Source organism: Narcine bancroftii, chromosome 7, assembly GCF_036971445.1.
Source record: "Narcine bancroftii isolate sNarBan1 chromosome 7, sNarBan1.hap1, whole genome shotgun sequence".
In the NCBI taxonomy this organism is placed as follows: Eukaryota; Metazoa; Chordata; class Chondrichthyes; order Torpediniformes; family Narcinidae; genus Narcine; species Narcine bancroftii.
The window spans coordinates 183,781,809-183,803,403 of NC_091475.1; the positions used below are offsets into that span (position 1 = coordinate 183,781,809).

A 21,595-nucleotide genomic window follows, 5' to 3' on the forward strand; every position below is an offset into this window, starting at 1 on the left:
ACTGAATCAGAACTGCTTGTGGTGGTTGGCCTGGAAAAGGCTTCTTCCTCAATGCTCTGTGTGCCCGATCCAATTCCAAACCATCCAAAAGAAAATCACTTCCCAACATGTCAGGAATCCACTTCTTCAAAAATTTCACAGATCTGAACCTTCAATATCTTCTGGAAGATGTACTATTTTTACATTATTCCTCTGACCTTGATTTTCCAAAGAGTCAATCTTCTTCAACAATTCTCTCTTCTGGATCTCCCAACACACAAAAGAAACCTCCACTTTTTCCATTTTTTTCTACATTTCCGTTCCACTTCGTCTTTACAATCATGAAAAGCCTCTTCAATTTAAAAAAAAATATCCTGTACAGTATCCACCACCTTCAAACATCTATCAACATTAATTTTTACCACATTCATATTCTTCACAGATGACATTTCTTTACAAATATTATTCATTTTAACTTTCATTTCCATAAATCCTTGATTTAACTGTGTAGATATCTGCAATGACATATTATCCATCTGATGAACGATCCCTTCCAAAATAGTAAACACAGAATTAAACCCAGGCTCTCTTACTCCCCCTTGGGGCCTACCTTCTTTAGCCACAGCTCCCAGGCTAAATTCCTCCTGTCTTGGCTCCACAAGGCAGGACTTCCTTCCTCTTCACTTGTACTTGTAATTACACGTCCAACACGGCTGATCGTCTGCATCCCTGTCAACAGCAGGCCGACTTTGTCAGCCCGCTGCCGTCTGGGTCCCCCCGCAGCCCACACTTTCTCCAGAAGCTCCCGAACGTGCAACACACTGTGCATGCCTGGGAGCACCATCAACCGCGCAGGCGCATCTTCCAACGCAACACTAGGCCACCGGGCACTACAGCTGGCTCGTGCCACAGACGTTGTTCGGCCGACTCACCTGAGCGCACAGCTTCATGGACGCACAGATCAGAGTCAGCCGAGCCCAAAATAATTCCGGCGCCATCTTGCGACTGCAAGGTAGGCACCAGAATTATACTTAACCAGCCTGGAGTACATTGAGGCTTCGAGACTCCTTATGACAACTCTGTGGCTTCAACCTGGTGAGTAGGCCTCAGTTCTTTCACACTTTTGTAAGGTAATTTCTTCTGTAATTGTGCCTTGGATTTCTTCACATTTGCAGTCATTTTCATTCTCTGCCTTTCAGACACATTTAAAAACTATTTTTAACAACTTTCACAACTTTTAAATTCAGGTATTAATTAGTTCAACTGGGGAGAGGTGGAACTGCACGTCTTCTTTCTACGCCATCTCAGCACGCCCCCTGTTAATTTCAAATCTGATGAAAAATCAACATCTTGAACCATTAGCTCTGTTTCTTGGTCCCCATATGCTTCTAAAACTTCTGATTATTTACTAATTGTTTTTATACTATATCATTCAGTATTTATATTATTTAAAACATTATTACGGTAAAACACCTGGTACGTATGGGGATTGGTAGATGCCAGATAAATGAATTTTCCAGTTGTTTGCGACTGTGTAGTGTAGTGTGATTGCTAATTGACCACTGGGGGCATCAATTTTAAACATACTTTTTTTACTTATTTATTTTCCAGGATTTTTTTTGCCGGTTGAGGCTGCAGGTTGTTTGAATTTCAGATAAGGGGGGGTTTTATTGTATATTTTCATTATATTTTTTAGGTTTAGATAGAGGTTAAGATCATTTTTATCCCTTTAGTCTGATCCTCATTTTGCTAGCTATAGCAATTCTATCTTTGTATTCTAATTCATTGGCTTTTTATTTTTAATGCAAAAATTTTGCAATTAAACACATTAATGATTTGCACTTGGAGACAATGCATTCCAAATTTTGCAACCCTTTGAATTTGTTTTGTTAGGATTGTACTTTTTTTATTCTATCATTGGGAAAAAATGATCTGCAATTTCTAACATAATTTAAAAATCTTGATCAGATCATCTCAGTTGGATATATTTCTCCTGTTTGTCACTTTACTGCCAATCCAAAATATAATTTAGTGTTTTAGATTATTTGATCCAACTATGTTCTCTATTCTTAAATCCCCAAAGCTGAATGTAGTATCCCAAATAATGAGCATTATATATATTTACAGAAACAGTTGATTATATTTCTATTGATCCACTTAATGAATTAGTCCCATTACTTTTCACTTAAAGCAAAATAAATATATAGATGTTAAGTTTGCCAACACTCACATGTTGCTTCTGTAAAAGTCTCAATTGATTTTTCTATTGCATAATGTCTAATTTATTTGGTTTGTTCATCTTTCATTTTTCTGAAGAACATTATAAATAATTTCATTTTCCCAAATTGCTCCATTACTTATGAATCCATTGAACTTTAGAAAGCTGTAGCTAATGTTTTCATTATATTTTTCGTATAATTGAGAATTTGTGTTCATCCCAATATTTTAAGAAATATGTAATTTTAGTGAATGTTGAAGCAAAATATTAAAACATTAATTCTATGTACTTATTGATTAAAATTGACATGCCTGAATCTGATTTGTTATGGCTTGATGAGGCTAGTCTGAATGAATGTATTAAATCTAATCTTCATCTGGGTTTAATTCACTGCTATTTATTTCCCAAACCTGTGCATCTTAAAATCTCCTTTAATTTGATTTTAACTGTATCCATAATTACATATATTATAAAATATGACAGTCTGAAGCACATGTTAAGATCAATAAAACATTTCAGCTACACTTAATCCATTAATGTCATTTATGTCATCTATAGAGATACTGCCAGAGTGGTGCTTCAGTTAATATAATCAACTAAACTTTATCTAGTTTCTTTCTTGTTGTTGAAAATTCTGGTTTGTGTTCAGTTCTGTCCTGGAAATATTAGATTGCTAATTATTAACATGTTGTCCAGTAGTAGTTCTATTCTCTGCTATTTAAAAAAATATAATCAGGGATTAATTAATTGAAAGCATGTCTGATGAAATGCTTTAATCTTATTATTCCCATGTTGTTGGTTCTTCTGCAGTTTTAACTAGGCTGCCGTATTAATTTGGCTTCTGTCTTAACTTCTGGCAAAACTTCTTCATCAATCCCTTGCAGTCTAATGTAAAACAGTGTTTTGCTACAATACTCTATCTTTCTGTTTTCAGTCTTGCATATTTAGATTTAAATATATTCACATTTTGTCTTCATAGGATGACAGTAAACAGGCTCAGTTTTTGGCTTTGGCAGTTGTATACTTTATCTCTGTGCTCATGGTTTCAAAATACAGAGACATACTAGAACCACAACGTGAAATTGCAAGATCTGGAAGTCAGATAAATCGAAATATTCGGCAAGAAATAAATTCACCAACAAGCACAGGTATGTGTGTTGAGTTTCTTTTGATGTTTCTGCTGGATTTTTCTATTCCTATGTTTCAAGTTAGTTTTAGAAAATAAATTAGAGTTAAATTTGGATTAGTGACTATCAATCACCACATACTACAATTCAATTATGATTATTTAAAAATATGTAGAAACTACTTATATCAGCAGTTCCAAAAGGTGCTCAATTATGTCTTCAGGAAACAGCAAACTTTTCAAAGACTGATTACTTAGTTGGATGTTCAAACATCCAGTACTTTCTCTGCTGTTTGCCATGATAACCACACAAGGCATGCCACTCCATCACTGTCACCATCTGATCACCACCATCTTAAAACTGCCTCAGAAGCAGAACAAATGAGCATGATCTAAAGGGTTCCCTGCATATGTTATAAAAACATAGAGCTTGGAAACAAGCCTTTTTGTGCATTCCAACAGGTACCCATTTATTCTAATTCCAAACTAATCCCACTTTACTTCCATGAACTCTCCCCAGATTCTTCCACTCAACTACACATTAAATTCAATTTACAATAGCCAATTAATCTACCAGAGTCTTTGGGATGTGGGAGGAATCCATAGCACGCAGAAGAAAACCACATGATTACAGAGAGAATGTGTACCAATTGAACCCAGATCACTGGACCATGAAATAGATACTCTTCTAGATATGCTACTGTGTCAACCAAATTTGGATGCAAAATCTGCCACAATCTGTGCTCTGCATTATTGGGGTCTTCTGAACAACTGAAAGTTGTTCTGTTCCCTGAGTTAGCATAGTAGTTAGCCCAATGCGGTTACAGCTCCAGCAGTTGGGACTAGGGTTTGAATCCCATGTGATCTGTAAGGAGTTTGTTCTTTCTCGCCGAGTCTGCATGGTTTTCTTCCGGGTGCTTCGGTTTCCTCCCACTGATCAAAACATACAGGGGCTTGTAGGTCAATTGTGTGTAATTGAGCAGTACTGGCCCGTGGGCCAATAGGGCCTGTCACCATATGTATATCTAAAAAAAATTGTTCTTAATCTCTTGAATTTGAGAATCAGTTTAGTGGTTACCAGCCCGTTCAAGCTGTAGCCTTCCCATTAGATGGGGTGCAGCAAATTAATTTGTATAAAGAACAAACAACAATCTTCCCATCACAGAGGCTTTCAAGACCTCCCGAAACTGCTTATTGACATAAACTCAACACCATCACCTTTGAAACATCAGGGAATGTTGGAGGAAAACGTAAGCACAAAGCACCATGTGTCTGATTCAACAACTGGCTTCACCCTGCTGAAAATCATGTGGATAATCCTTAACTATATAAGGACTGATAGGTTATCTGATGTGCAAATGGTACTTAAAACCTCTCCTAGCTCACCTGTGGAAAGCTTGATCAAACCTTAGGACACAAAACAACTCCCAAAGCAATTCTTAGGATGTTGTCTTGGAGTTGTGCTTGCTCTTCGGCAGGGCGAGGACTAGTTAGATTTAACATTAAAACTGTGATAATGGATTTTGCTCCAAAAATCATATGAAAGAAGTCCAATAAAGCACCATGAATTGAGTATGAAATTAGGACTGTGCCTGCCTTTTAACTAGTGATAATTGCAATATGGGTTGAATTAATGAGAACTAGATAAAGTGGAAGATTCTGATTAGTGTCTATCAACACATTATAATTTTAGGAGCTTGGTAGAGTTTAAAAAGCATTTTATATTTTCAAAGGAAGTTTACAAGTGTTTGTAGGTAGAGAAGAAGAATAAGAGGAATACTGGTATAATGGTAAAGATTGATATCAGTGTTTTTCTCTTTTAGATGATGTCTTTGATGGATTGGATAACAAATGGTTTCATGTGTTGATTGAAAAAAGTGGTAAATATAGCTCTGGAAGAAGAGTAGATAAAATGAGAACAAAATATTATATACCAAAAAAATGGAGAGGAGAAAAAATGAATGTTGGAAATGTGAAATACCAGGCTCAAATTATTTATAAGATTATTTTTTGAATTCAGATATTAAATTCTGAAGGTTGCACTGTGCTTAGATAAACAGTCTGCCCCATGAGTTGGAACAGCGTAGAAGGTTAAAGATACAGGTCGGAGAAGGTTGGGGAAAAAACTGAGTGTCAGATAATGAAGGTTTAAGGTTGCTCTGACAGCTAAATGGAAGTGTTCTACAAGCCCATCACCAAGTTTCCTCAACAGAGAAGAGACCATTTTGTGGACGTTGTGGGCAGTGTACTAAATTGGAATAAATAAAAACTGCAGCTTCACTGCGAGGAATATGTGGCTTACTAGATGAAATGTAAATGCAGGAGTCTCTCTTGGAAAGTTCTTGTGAACGAGTGTGAAGATTGAACAAACGGCATCTGTTTCATTTCCTGAGCCTCCCATTCAGAACAATAATTGAGCTCCCCATGACTTCATCTTCTATCCCACAGCCTTCTTAATTTTCACCAGCTCTCACATGATATCAGCATTCTCCTTCCCTCTTCATTCAACATTCCAAAGTGAGTATATGCCTCTCTTCCATCCACCTTCCCATACAACTCAGGAAATACAATATATCTCCTTTTGCCTTATCTAGTGGTTCCTAACCTTCCCAACCCCAACCAACCAATTTTCCCTTGCAACCGCTGCAGCCGTGTCTGCCTGTCCCGCATCGGACTTGTCAGCCACAAACGAGCCTGCAGCTGACGTGGACATTACCACTCCATAAATCTTCGTCCGCGAAGCCAAGCCAAAGAAGAAGAACCTTCCCTTTCCACTCACATACCACCTTAAGCAATCCCTTACTAATCATAGAGCCCCAATGGCATAGGGATTACTTAAAGAGGTATGTGAGTGGAAAGGAAGGTTGAGAACTACTTGCCTAATCCCTTTTTATTGTCAATATAATATCCTTGCAGATGAAGTGTCATTTATTTGACCCAATTTGGTGGCAATAAAGTGATTTCTGATACAGTGGGAAATTCAAGTGCTGATTGAGAACTGTCTTTACAGAATACCTCCATTCTTTTCATAAGAGTGTCTCTGATATTGGAGTGAGCTGCCATTTTACCTTTCTAACCATTTACCACCCTGACTTTTCTTTTTAGCACTGACATGTTCTATCAGTGTTCATTTTAAGTTTGAGGATCAGCATGCCATCTTATGATTTACCACATTGTTGCCTTTAGGACTCAGTAACCCAAAATTGTTAATCAGCCTCACCAGCTTTGTATATCCTTCTCCTCTCTGGCATTTCCTATTTGTCATCTCCTATTTACAGCTCCTCCAGACAAATCTTAATCACTCTGTTTCAGCTTGTACCATCAAGGTGTCCTGACTATCACAAATTTAACTAATCTTTTTAGATTACTTCTTCCTTCATCTCATTATCTGCAATATAAAACTTGTTTTGTTTCAAATTTTTCTCAGTTCTGGTTAGAGTATCATCAACCTGAAATACTATTTATCTTTTCACAGATGCTGCTTAACCAGATTACCTTTCAGTTTTCAATTGTGTTAAAAGTTTCACTTTTCAGCTTTTGTAATTGGTGTTGAGGAATTTAGAAGTAGTGTTTTTTTATAATTGCTGCCCTCCTGATGGGTTGCAGACTGCTTGGAACCCAATGAAGATGCTTGCTTGGCATCTCTGTCAATTCAATTCTGCTAGCTCTTCTCCCATTAAATTGGCTTTAAAGTAAATGTTTTAGTTTAGTTTATGAATGATAATTCAGGATGTCTAGTGTAATTTAATTTTTTTTGTTAAATTGTCACTTGCTACTTTTGCAAGTAGGAGATGTAATTTTTATTATTGCTTTTTAATGTCTTTGATTATTCATTGGCTTTGGTGGATGATGTGCACTTCTCTTTTCTAAAATGAAAAAAAATTGATTATGATGTAGATAAAAAGGAAAATATGATGTGGTAAGGCAGCATGGTGAAAAGTAACACTAAAATGTGAATTTTGTTCAGGTTATTAATTTTGAATGTTGGTTTCATGATGCCCTCTAGTGGCCACAAATGCACATGGCCTTTGAAAGTGGTCATGTAAACTACTTTTCCAGTTTGTTTGATAGCTTGAATACTTCTACGCTGATGGCTGAAATGTTGTATATTTTACATGTCCCATATCTTGACACACTTGAAATGTTTTAGAACAGTTGACAGCAAAAAAAATATAATTTCATACATCTCTGAATTGTAAATTTCAAGGTTTAATTTTGGTTGTAGTTATTGTAATTGACACAAATGCTTAAACAAATAATTTATTAAATATTTATGATTAGATTTAAATTTAAAATGAAGGTTTGTTTGTCAAATCAATTTAATTCAAAAAAACTTAAATCAGATTGTTTTAGACATTTTAAACACATGACATATTTTAGATGTTAATCTTTTCTCGTAGTCAGTCATTTTGAGAATAAAAAATAAAAGATTTTAAAAATCCTTTTATCACTTTGACATGTGCTTTATTAATCTCTAATATTCCATAATTGTGGGCCATGATTTAGATTTCTTCAGTGATGTTCTTCCTTCTTTCCTTTAAATGTATCTGCTGGACAAAAATTCAAAGGGTTAATAAGAAAAGGAGATTTGAAGAGTTTAGTTAATTAAATCTGATTCAACACTGACAGGCTCTCAAAATTCTCATTGTGCTTAATTTTATGTTAACCCCCATAAGTGACAGATGTGATTAATCCTTCTGAATTCATACGATGAAGATTGAAACAGATGCAAATAATCTTTAGACACTCTTGTGAATTAATTTTTAAACAATATTTTTCTATCCTCATTTATTCCAGTTTGGTACCAGTTGTTGGCCACCCAGTTGTAAATACATTGTTGGTATTATTTGTCCCAAAATTATGCATCATATTTAAAAATGAAATCATTTTTGCAGCATGTTGATGTTGCTGGAAAGGTCAGAACTATTGCAGTCTGAATTGTTTTTGAGAAGGTGAAGGAAAGATGTCTTCTCAAAGCATGGTAGTTCTGTACTCCCATTGTTTTGTGTGGAAATAAATCCATCAATGAAGATGCAGAGAAGATATATTTCTCGGTCAAGGCAGTGTGACTTGGAGAGAAACCTGCAAGTGATGGTGTGTCCATGCTACTACCTTCATAGTTATTAAAATTCTGGGTTTTGAAGATGTTGTCAAAGTACCACAATTGATAATTAACAAAAGAAGTAAATGTTTTGGTTGATGAGCACAGTAACAATCTAGCTTTTTCCTGAATTGTGTTGACCTTGTTTGTGTTGGATGTGCACTTTATCATACAAATTTTCTTTTGCCTAGGACACTGTTCCATTGAATTCCTGTTGTCGAGTCCTTAAACTCGAGTGATTGACTTCCAATGACCATAATAATCTTCGATTGTATGAGATTTGACTTCAGGCAGTGATGCATTTTCCCCTTGATACTCATTAATTTCAATTTTATGTACCCTCCTTGACATCGTTGGGTCATGTACTGCCTGAATGACATGGGCAGATACTCAGTTCTTACTTTCGTGTGAGGATTATGGTTGTAATTAGGTTTATTGCCAATGGTGCTGGAAAAATGAAAGTGAGCCTTATTGAACAAGTTATTAGAGAGTAAGTACTGCTTGTTAGCATCATTCAGTTGACGATGGACAGTAGACTGAGTTGTAATTAGCTGGTTTGGACTTGTTCTGTATTTTGTGAACATAATAAAATCTATGACCACATCAGAGTACATACCTTCAACCCCACATTGAAAAAGTCATCTCATCCCATAATATTTGCTTTATCCAATGCTCTCACCTTTTCTTGATTTTGAGATGATTTGAATTGGCTGAAGTATGGTTACTGTGTCAGTGGGAAACTAATTTGGTACTTCTGGTTGCAGTTAGAAACATAAAGGAGAGGAGCAGAAGTAGGCCATCTGGCCTTTTGAGCCTGCTCTGCTGTTCATTAAGATTGTGATTGATCTACTGTCTCAGCATCATTTTCATTCACTTTCCCTAATTCACATGATTTCCTTCAAATCTAGAAATCCATCAATCTCTGTATTAGATGAACTTGGTAACTGAGCTGATACATTCTTGCAGAGTACAAAATTTCAAAGATTCATCGCTCTCTGAATGAAGAAATTTCTCTTCATCTGGATCCTAATTACCTTACCAATTGTTCTGACTCACAGTTGTCGACTCTTCAGCCAAGGGAAACTTCATCCCATATCCATTTGTTAAAGCCATGTAAAAATTTCAAGTGAGATCTACTCTCTTTCTTTTAAATCCTGGTGAATACCAGGATTTTCTTATTAACCCTTTGAATTTTGGTCCAGCAGATACATTTAAAGGAAAGAAGGAAGAACATCACTGAAGAAATCTAAATCATGGCCCACAATTATGGAATATTAGAGAATATTAGAGACTTAGCCTACTAAGTCTTCTCTCGTATGACAAATCTGACGATTGAGTGAATTTTTACTGCACTCTTTCTATGGCAAATCTATTTTTTTAGATAAGGGGCTCAGAAGTATAATCACGAAGATCCTTTATGAATGCATTAAGATCTATTTGTGCTGTACTCAAACATTCATGATGGAAATGAGAAGGAACTGCTTTGCCAAGAGAGTAATGATTCTATGAAATTCTCTGCCCAAGAAAGCAATGGAGGGTGCTCATTAAATATTTTTGCATTTTAGGTTATGAGAATTAGGCAGGTAGGTTGAGTTGAATCCATGGCCTGATCAGCCATGAATGATAAATGGCAGAGCTAGCTCAATGGACCAGATATCCTACTCCTCCTCCTATTTCTTAGGTTGCTAGATCAGAGATGTGGAGGAATTTCTTTAGCCAGAGGGTGATAAATCTGTTGAATTTGTTGCCGCTGGCAGTTGTAGAGGCCAAGTCATTGGGTGAATTTAATGCAAAGATTGATAGGTTCTTGATTAGCTAGGGCATACAAGGTTATGGGGAGAAGGCCTGGCAGTGGGACTGAGTAGGAAAATGAATCCGGTCATGATTAACTGGTGGGGCAGACTTGATGAGGTCCCATGTCTTATGGTTTTGTATCTGACTTCATTGCTAGCTTTCATTTATATGCCCAAGAACACCCAGGTCCCATTGAAAAATCAACATTTTGAATTTTGTCATCTTTAAAAAGTAGTCTGCTTTTCTGTGTTATGCTTCAAAGTGGGTGACCAAAGTAGATCATTTTAGATACGTCATTCAGGTTTCTTCCATTGAGGATGTTCTTGGCCCCATATCCTCCTGTCAAATGTTTACTTGTTCTCTCATATTCTGCACAAATGTGGGAAGAATGCTTCATTTTGATGTGATTCATTGGTTTAGAAATTGCATAGTTCTGTCTATTGCATGTTAGCATGGCTGTTTAGCATGCATGCAGAGGTTGCTGTCTAATTTTTAGTTCCCATTTGCTCTTCTGTGCTCTACAGTGATCTATTATTGATCTTTTGGGTTGATAGTTTTGGTAGAGTGAGGATATGTAGGATCATGAGATTAGGCACTAGGTTGAAGGACAGGACCTCCAAGGTTGTGATCTCAGGATTGATACCTGTGCCACATGCTATTGAGGGTAGAAATAGGGAGATAATGCAGCTTAACATGGCTAAATACATAGTGCAGGAGGGAGGGCTTCAGGTTTCTGGATCATTGAACTCTCTTTCAGGATAGGTGGAACCTGTTCCAATGGGATAGTTTGCATCTGAACTGGAGGGGGACTAATATACTTGTGAGAAGGTTTGGTAGTACTGCTCCAGTGGGTTTAAACTAGATTTGCAGGGGGATGGGAACAAGAGTGCCAGAGCAGATAGAGGAATGGAGAAGGAAAAGATGATGTTAAAATTTTACACTGTTAAAAGTCAAGGGGTTGTTCTTGGCAGAAATGTTCTCTGGTGAATCTATTTCAATGCAAGGAGTATTGTAGGAAAGGCAGATGAGCTTAGGGCATGGATTGGTATGTGGAAGTATTACATTGTGGCCATTAGTGAAACTTGGTTGCAGGAGGGCCAGGATTGGAAACTCAGTGTTCCAGGCTTCCATGATTTTAGATGCGATAGGACGGTGGTGGGGGGTGGGGGGGGGGGCGGAGGGAATGAAAAGGGGAGGAGTAGCATTGCTCGTCAGGGAAAATATCACATGTGCTCAGGCAGGACAGACCAGAGGGCTTGTCTATTGAAGTTATATGGGTGGAGCTGATGAACGGGAAAGGCATGACTACACTAATTGGATTGCATTATGGACCATCCAATAATCAAAGAGAATTGGGAGAGCAAATCTGTAGACAGATAGCAGGCAGTTGCAGGAAATATAAGGTTGAGATAGGAGATTTTAACTTTCCACATATTAATTGGGACTCCCATGGCTTGAAGTTTGTCAAATGTGTTCAGGTAAATTTTCTAAATCAACTAGATCTACTATTACGGAACAAGACTCGACAGGTGACCAAAGTATGTGTAGGGGAACATTTTGGGTCCAGTTATCATAATGCTATTAGTTTCAAGTTAATTATGGAAAAGGTTAGATCTGGGCCCAGGGTTGAGATTCTAAATTGGAGAAAGGCCAATTTTGAGGAAATGAGAAGGGATCTAGAATGTTAGGATTGGGAGGAGTTGTTTTCGGGCAAGAATGTGCACTATAAGGTGAAATTTTGAGAGTACAGAGTTTGTATGTTCCTGTCAGTATTAAAGGCATGGTTAGTAGATGTGGGGATCTGGTTTGAAAGAAGAGAGATGCTTAGCAGGTAAAAGCAACATGGAGCAACTGAGGTACTTGAAGAGTATAAAGATTGCAAGAAAACCTTAAAAAAGAAATCAAGAGGGCTAAAAGAAGACATAAGATTGCTTTGGCAGACAATATAAAGGAACATCTTAAGGGTTTCTACAGGTATATTAGGAGAAAAAGGATAATAAGGGATAAAATTGGTTTCCTTGAAGATCAGAGTGGTCGGCTTTGAATGGAGCCAAAAGAGATGGGGGAGATCCTAAATGTTTTTTTTTAACATCAGTATTCACTCATGAAATGGGAACAGAGTCATGGGAAGTCATGAAAACAAGCAGAGAGGTCATGGAACTGATTAAACGCAGATTAAAGAGGAGGAAGTGTTTGCTGCCTTAAAGTAAATAAATCCCCAGGGCCTGACAAGATATTACCTTGTACCTTGATGGAGGCTAATGCATAAATTGCAGGGGCTCTAGCAGAAATATTTAAAATGCCTGAAGCCACAGGTGTGCAGCTGGAGGATTGGGGGGTAGCTCATGTTCCATTGTTTAAAATAGGCTCCAAAAGTAACCCTGGAAATTATATGCTGGTGAGTCTATAAGTAGTCAGTAAATTATTGGAAGGTGTTCTAAGAGATAGCCAGAAACTAATCAGGGATAGTCAACATGGCTTTGTATATGGTAGGTTGTGTTTAACCATTCTTAGAGAGATTTTTGAGGAAGTTACCAGGAAAGTTTAATATCGAAACATAGAAAGCTTACAGAACAATACAGGCCCTTTGGCCCAAAATGTTGTGCCAAACATGCCCCAACCTTTGAAATTACTAGGCTTTCCCATAGCCGTCTATTTTTCTAAGCTCTTTGTACCTATCCAAAAGTCTCTTAAAGGGTCCTAATGTATCCGCTTCCACTATTGTTGCCGACAGCCCAGTCCACTCACCCACCACTCTCTGCATAAAAAATGTACTCCTACATGTTCTCTGCACCTGCTCCCCAGCTCCTTAAATCCATGTCCTCTTGTGGCCTCTTGATGAAGGAAAGGCTGTAAATGTTGTCTTCATAGTCTTCAGAAAGGCCTTTGACAAGGTTCCACATGAGAGGTTAGTCAGGAAGATTCAGACACAAGAAATTCATGGTGAAGTAGAGAACAGGACTCGAAAATGACTGGACAGGAGAACCCAGAAAGTAGTGGTGGATGATTTGTTCTCAGAGTGGTATGCCTCCGGGATCAGTGTTGGGACCAATGTTGTTTGTCATCTATATTAATGATCTGGATGATAAAGTGGTAAATTGGATTAGCAAGTTTGCAGATGACACTAAGATTGGAGGTGTTGTGAACAGCAAAGAAGTTTTACAAAGCTTGCAGAGGGATGTGGAGCAGCTGCGAAAATGGGCTAAAAATGGCAGATGGAATTTAATGCAGAGAAGTGTGAGGTGTTGCATTTTGGAAGGTCAAACCAAGAAAGGACCTACATGGTAAATGGTAGGGTGTTGAGGAAAGTGGTAGAATAGGGGGACCTGGAAGTACAGATACATAATTCATATCACAAGAGAGCCTTTGGCATATTTCCAACTTAAATCAAAGTATTGCGTATAGGAGTTGGGATGTTGTGGTAAAGTTGTATAAGATATTGGTGACACCAAATTTGGAGGATTGTGTGCACTTTTGGTTACATAACTACAGGAAAGATATTAATAAGATAGAAAGAGCGCAGAGAACATTTACTAGGATGTTGCCTGGACTTCAGGAACTGAGTTACAGGGAGAGGTTAAAAAGGCTAGGTCTTTATTACCTGGAGCTTAGGAGAATGAGGGGAGATTTGGTAAAGGTATTTAAAATTATGACGGGATTAGTCAGAGTCAATGTAGATAGACTTTTTCCACTAAGGGTAGGTGAGATATAAACAGAGGACGTGTTAAGAGTGAAAGGGGAAAAGTTTGAGGGGGGACATGAGAAGGAACCTCTTCATGACAGAGAATGGTGGGACTGTGGAATGAGCTGTCAGCCAAAATGGTCACTGTAGGTTCAATTTTAACATTTAAGAGGAATTTTGACAAGCACATGGATGGGAGAAGTATGGAGGGCTATGGGCTGGCTGCAGGTCAATGGGACGAGGCAAAAAAAAAATGATTTGGCACAGATGGAACCATTTCTGTGCTGAAATAATCTATGGTTCTATGGAGTCTGCGAGTTGGAAATACTTGGTTATGTATTGTTCAGAGCTATTGTACAGTTTGTCAGAAGGTCCAAGTAGGAATGAATCCAAGTATAACATGCGAAAGACTCGTCTGCAAATGTGAAAAATGTCTCCATCTTGATGCCTGGGTTTGTATAGATTTGCAATATTGAAGAATATTTTTTTCTATACTGGTTCTATACTATATCCAGAATTCCAAAAACCAGCAACCTCCAAAAACAGGCACATTTTTCAGTTGATGACATTACACATAAGTAACATTAATTTCCTGTAATAAATCCTCCATTTCAGAGGGAGACACCCCCCCCCCCCCAGTCCTCATCATCCCAGTCCCCACTCCCCCATGCGCGCTCTCTCTTACCTTCAGTAGAAAGATGACTCTCGGCTCTGAGCACCCAGTGGGAGAGAAGCAGGCAGCAACTAGCTTAATGTGGGAGCAATAGCTATCTTCCTTACCCATAATTCCCCCATGCACCTGGAACTGCATGGGAGATTATTGGTAATGAAGACGACCATTGCTCTCGCATTGTGCCGTCGCCACAATCCAGTGTGGCGCCCCATAAACTCTGGGCTCGGTAGCACTGCACCCCTGCTGTGCGTCGGGAGTTAGGGGCAAACGACGGGCGGCGCTGGGCTGCCAGTGTGTACCAGAGGGCCAGCCCAATGAGCTGGTGGAGTGCCTGAAAGCCATCGGTGCTTGGCACCACTTCCCTGACTGCCCGCTCCTCCTGCAGCTCTGCATCTCGTGTACAGTCTTCTGCCCCGGTTAACTAGTGGCTCCAAGCAGCCGACACTGACCGCCGTTTTGACTGAGCTCCCGGGCCACCCTGTTGCCTTTGACCTCCATCAGACTGACGCTGGTCGAGAACCTCTTGTACGGTGCTCGACGCTCATCTTGGCCAAGGCCACAAAATAGTCTAGCACCGGCCCAAGGGAGACAAACAGCAGGGAGGGCAACAGATGACCGGGGTAGGGGGGGGGGGAGGTACGGTGGGGCTAGCTGTGAGGCATTTGCTTAAAGAGACTGAAATCAAAATGATTCCAAAATCCAGAAGATTCCGAACAATTGCAGGTGTCCAGTCCTAACGATTCTGGGTAAAATGTTTGGCACTGTATGGATTTCTGTCTCTTCCACTTACAGCAAACACTAGGTGCGCCAGAATGTATCCGTGCTAAATGAACAGGCACAGGACCTCACCCTGACCTTATAAGCAGGCTTCGACCTATCACCTATCCATGGAAAGAAATCTCTTCAACCACAAAGCCATTGAACATCAGCTATTCATCAGGCATTAAAATGTAGACTGGAAGGTAGTAAGGAAGACCTCTCTCTGTGGTCTTTCCAGTAAACTCAAAATTAAATTCTAAGTACTGATATTTTGTCCCATTTATAATTAAAGTATGGTGATATTTCAGATGAACTTCAAATTGGCATTTCCCAAAGTTCTTCGTGTACATATATTACTGAATAAAGTCTCAGTTAAAAAGAGTACAAACTTTTCTGAGGAAATAAATACTAATTCACAAATTCCATTGAGTATAAAACTATGAAAACAAAATTCTTAAACATTTATAAGGTTCCTGTTCATCAGAATATAATTTGATGGCAGTAAATCATTCATTCAAGCTAATTTAACACTTTCATTTGAGCTAATCAGATTTTAATGATCTCATGAAATTAAAAAAAAGTGCTTCTGAGCTACACATCAAAATCTAAATGTTTGAAAGATGAGCATTGTGGAATTAATAGTTTTGTATAATAATGCAAAGTGTTTCATTCCTCAGTTTAGTGTTCAAATGTAAATATTTATTAAAAAATCATTAGTTTATCCTTTGACATTATTTTAGTTTAAAATAAGTTGTACTTTTCCTGTTAAACATTTATTTCTTCAAATAATTTGAAATACTAATGTCATGATCAAATCAATATTTCAGAACAATTTTATTTCTGAATATTTGTAGCCATTATCATCTGGTCAGACAGTGAATATTCATGTAGATTTGCTGTCTGTCATAAATCTTTATAAAATTCATAAAATATGTGTACTTAGTCCTCATGTAGAATAAAATGCTTCAGTACTCTGAACTATCAAGCAAATTTCTCAATGACTGGTTTTTGACCTAATTTTGATCCTATCTTTGTGTTTTAATTGCAACTTAGTAAATCCAAGGGATCAATCCCAATAGAAAACCCACCTGAAGGAAATATTCTTGATTTGATTAGCCACTAAATTGACATTTTTTGAATGTGTATTGATTAAATATTCTCAAACTATATATACAATATAAAAAATATTTTCATGTTGAATTACTTTCACAATGTTATATGTTTTCTGCCTGTATATTTTCTTCTATTTAAAGAAGGGCTGTTGATCTTTATTTATGTTTTCAGGGATATTTTCAGTAAATGGATGAGCCTCATTTTGTAGGTTATTATCTTAAATTAAAACCATAATTTCTTCTATATATTAACCTTAATTTCTCTTTATATTTGTATCATATGTTTACTGATGTAACCCCAACTAGTATTGATGGTTTTGAAAGGCTTTGATGTAGTACCTCATGAGATAGACCTCTGAATATGTATTTTATTAAATGTTTAACTGTCAAAGCGGGTGCTAGGACTTGAATGCATCATGGCCATCACTGAGAACTGATAAGAAAGTCTACACATAATGTAATCATACATCACGCTCAAATTAGTTTGGCTATTTTCAGTGATTAGATGTGCATTCATATTGCCAATAGAAAAGGAGTTTTACCTTATGAATAGTTATCCTAAACTTGCTTTTAATTACATTTGTGGTTACAGTTATGGAAAGATTAAGTGAACATTTTAAGAAATGTACAATTTATTTTGATTTTCATATGTGATATATAAACAGAATCAACATACAATGAAAAACTATATATGTCTGACTGGCATAAAATGTATAGAAATGCAACAAATGAATTCTGTCCAGAGGTTAGGGTTACTTGTTTGTTAAGTACTCTTTCTTTTAGTATTAAACCTTATTTATACATTTTGATGTGTAAATAATCAATGTTAAAATCATTTAAAAATAACATTCTTGTGCAAATTGACATTACATATTGTATAGATTAGTAAAGATTGGTTTATGATACCATATCAAAGACTAGCATTTTGGGTCTATTTTTAAAAAAAAATAGTTAATATTTAAAAGCAATCTCGTTCAACTTTGACTGCTGTTTTATTAAATTCTGGAATCAGGTATCCATTATATGTTTTGTTTCCAATTTCAGAGAACCCTGTTACATTCACCGAGAACAGCAAAGAAACAGACATTCTGACACCTATTGAAGATGTGCAGGTTGAAAGTTGTATTCCACATACTGATTCAGGCATTGGAGAGGAACAAATAGCTGGACTCATGAATGGCTCTGATTTGGAAATAGTTACTAGATCCGATGCAATGAGTGAACTTCTATCTTCCTTGTCCACTGAAGTAAAGAAATCCCAAGAAAATTTAGCTGAGGCTCAAATTGAAATGCTGAAACCCGCCTCATCCATATCGAGTGTCAGCCAAGGAAAAGGCATGAATGTGAAGGAGATTCTGAAAAGCTTAGTTGCAGCACCGATGGAGGGGACAGAATGTGGACCTGAACCTGTGTTGTACCCTGATCCTACTGTGAAAAGAGAAGCACAACCTATTCTTCCGATGCAGTTTCATTCCTTTGACAGGTGAAGAGCCTCAATGTTTTAATTTATTCATCCACCAGACTATTTATGAATGTGAGTGATGAGTTGATATTGGTGAGAGGACAAGAGATCTCCAGAGGTTTCAGGGGCAGATTGAATAGCAGCATCATGTAGCCCAAGCCTGTTGTCTTCACAGCTCAAAGACCTAATGGAAGGTGGCAGCCTGAAATGAGTTGCCACTGCAAAGTGTATTATTTTTGAAATGCTTTCACACAAATCACTAAGCTCCACATACAACTTTGTTTCATGGTTTAATATCATCACAAGGCACAAATTGGTGTGTCTAATTGTTTGCCACCTGCCAATGAAATGAACTGCCAGAAAGCCAGAAGGATCTGCTTGTCCGTCAGGCATTCTGGCTATTAAGAGTGACAACATCAAAAATTTTGCTTTAAAATTTGAAGCTTTGATCAGCCTTTAAGGCACCCTACACTTGTGCTTCTGGTCAACTGAATTTTTCAATTAGTTTTAAATATATTAGGTTCCTGCTGCCTCATCTGTCTTTTGGAAGATGTAATTATGTTAAAAACAGACTAAACAGATTTCTAGTCAATGAAGATCCAAATTCCCATGACGGTACTTCTAATCATTAAAAAAAAATCTTTAGAAAACACATTTTATTGTAGACCTAGCCGCCTAGCTTTAACTTCGTTATTGTTTTATTAGTAGGAAACAGATTTTGAGATTATCTTCAGTTTTAAATATACCCATGCAATTAGTTGAAAATGTAAAATTGCACAAATTGCTAAACTAAATTATGCTGCAATTATTTATAGATAAGGATAGAACCAAAGGGCCACCAATAAAAATAATAGCAAAGCTTTCAGACTTCTGGAAATCTTAACACATTTACAATCTCATTTTGGTGCAGGGATGCAAGATGTTAGAAATGAATGGAATAAAAGATTAGGAACTTCCGCACAATATGCTTAAAAACCATCTTTCCTGGGTTTGGCTGTACAGTTGATGCAGTACTTAGCATACAATAAATTTCAGGGAATCGTCCAGTATATTGTGGTGCTAACATATACTTGGGATAACTCTTTTCAGTTAGGTAATTTGCTAAGACATAGATTTTTAAATTATTGTCGATTTGGAGTAATGTAAACCTAAGTTTACTTGATGCATTTTTTAAGGTAAATCATCTCAGTATCAGAATTTGTTATCATGAACAAGTCACAAAATTCGATGTTTTGCAGCAGAATCAGAGTGAAAATGTTCATGTTATGAACCATCTTACAACAATAATACATTAAAAAAATGAAAATAGTAGTGTATGAAAATGAGGCAGTCTCTTTGGTTCATTGATCATTCAGGAATCTGATGGCAGTGGGGAAGAAGCTCTCCTTGTGCCACTGAGTGCTCGTCTGTACCTCCTTCCCGATGGTGGCAGAGTGAAGGGGGCATGGCCTGGCCGGTGGGGATCTTTGAGGATGGAGGCTGCTTTCTCCAAGGATCTGTCCTGCAATCACAAAGAAGGCCCATCAGTGGGCTATACTTTGTGAGGTGCTTGAGGAGATTCAGTATGTCACTGAAGACTCTCGAAAACTTCTACAGGTGTATTGTAGAGAGGATTCTGGTTGGTTGCATCACTGTATTGTATGGAGGTGCCAAATCTCCAGAGGGTTATTAACTCGGCTTGCGATATTACGGGCACCAGACTTTACTCCATTGAGGACATCTACATGAGGCGGTGTCTTAAAAAAGCAGCCTCATCCTCAAAGACCCCCACCAGCCAGGCCATGCCCCCTTCACTCTGCTACCATCGGGAAGGAGGTACAGACGAGCACTCAGTGGCACCAGGACAGCTTCTTTTCCACTGCCATCAGATTCCTGAATGATCAATGAACCAAAGAGACTGCCTCATTTTCATACAGGAATTTGAAGTTTTTTAATGTATTATTGTTGTAAGATGGTTCATAACATTGAAGTTCTTGACTCTCTCCACTACTGAGGACTGGGTCATGTTCCCCTGACTCCCTCCTGAAGTCCACAATCATCTCCTTGTTGTCCTAATGTTGAGCACAAGGTTGTCGATGTGACACCACTCAAAGAGCCGATCTGTCTCCCTCGTGTACGCTTCCTCATTGCTCTTTGTGATTCTGCTGACAACTGTGGTGTCGTCGGAAAACTTGTAGATTACATTAGAATTGTACCTATATCTCTATATCATTTGACATTAATCACTTTCACTATCATGCATAATCACCTCCACGCAGGCTGATTACTGCCAAACCACCCTAAAAACTGATCACCACCAAAATGAAACACTGTGAGTCTGCTGATGCCCTGAAATCCTCCATGGAAACTGTGCTTAGCAGATTGATTGAGAATTCACCAGACGATATTACTGGGCACTGGAATGCTTTCAAAGAAACAGTCTGCAGCACTGCACAGGACACCTTGGGGAAAGTCAAGTGCAAGTATTAGGACCAGTTTCATGAGGATAACCAATCTATGCAAGATCTTCTTCAACACCCAAACTCAATTTCCAGAAAAAGATGCCTTTTTAGTGCAAAATCAACTTCGCAGAGGCAGCTCAGAGCTATGAAAGGCCAGTGGTGGGAGAATAAAGCCAAGGAGTTACAACCCTTCGCTCACCATAATGACTCAAGAAGCTTCTATGAAGCAATCAAGGTTGTGTATGGTCCATCAAAGCAAAGTATCTCACAACTCCTAAGCAAAGACAGTACATCCATCTTCACTAAGAAGTCAGAGCACATGAAAATATGGCTAGAACATTTCTACGAGCTGTTGTATAGACCAGGAACCATCACAGAAGAAGCACTGGGCAGAGTACACCTTCAACTCATATTGTTTGAGCTGATGCTCCCCCTACTCTTCAGGAAGTCATCAAAGCCATCAAACAGCTAAAACACAACTAAGCACCAGGGCCTGACAGTATTGCAGATGAGATCTACCAGTACGGTGGTAACACATTGACATTATGCCTGCACCAGCTATTCACAAAGTGATGAGGAGCTGTAGAACTACCACAAGACTTCAAAGACACATAAATCATGACCATCTACAAGAACAAGGGAGATAAGGTAAGAGAGATTGTAACAGTTATCGTAGCATCTCTCTTCTCTCAGTTCCAGGAAAATGCCTCGCAAAGATCATCCTTAGATGGTTGGTGTCCAACATCAATGATAACAACCTTCCAGAAACCCATTGTGGATTTTGAACAGGCCGTGGTACAGTGGATATGATCTTCTCACTGAGACAACTGCAAGAAAAATGTGTTGAGCGATAGAGAAGTATCTATGTCACAAAGCATTTGACACGGATGGTAGAGATGCCTATGGAAACTCTTACCAAAACTAAGTTGCACCCATGCCTAACCAACATCATCCATCAGTTCCACAAAGATATGGAAGGCTGCATCAATTTGGGTGGTGAATTGTCAGACCCATTTCCCATCAGCAATGGCATAAAATGTGGTTGTGTTTTGGCTCTTACTCTGTTTGGACTATTCTTTGCTGCTGTTCTTCAGGATGCCAAATCTGACCTGAAGTTAGGGGTCTTCCTACAAACAAAGGCTGATGGTGGGTTCCTCAACCTCACAAGACTAAGAGCAAAAGCAAAAGTCAAGGACATCGTGGTGTACAGTTTGCTGATGACTGGTTGCCCACTCTCTCAAAGACTTA

At 38.1% G+C, this 21,595-nt stretch overlaps 1 protein-coding gene across 26 annotated transcripts in view; it reads left to right on the forward strand.

Moving 5' to 3' along the window:
- nbeaa (neurobeachin a) overlaps positions 1–21,595 on the forward strand; it is a 1,045,297-nt gene that overhangs the window by 574,627 nt on the left and 449,075 nt on the right. For 20 of the 26 annotated variants that reach the window (XM_069891655.1, XM_069891654.1, XM_069891651.1 and 17 more), the window contains 3 exons: positions 3,177–3,345; positions 5,147–5,203; positions 17,489–17,927. In XM_069891655.1, the coding sequence (XP_069747756.1) occupies positions 3,177–3,345; positions 5,147–5,203; positions 17,489–17,927 (665 nt within the window). The remainder of the gene's footprint in view (positions 1–3,176; positions 3,346–5,146; positions 5,204–17,488; positions 17,928–21,595) is intronic. The other 6 variants (XM_069891662.1, XM_069891674.1, XM_069891663.1 and 3 more) reach the window with 1 other exon arrangement.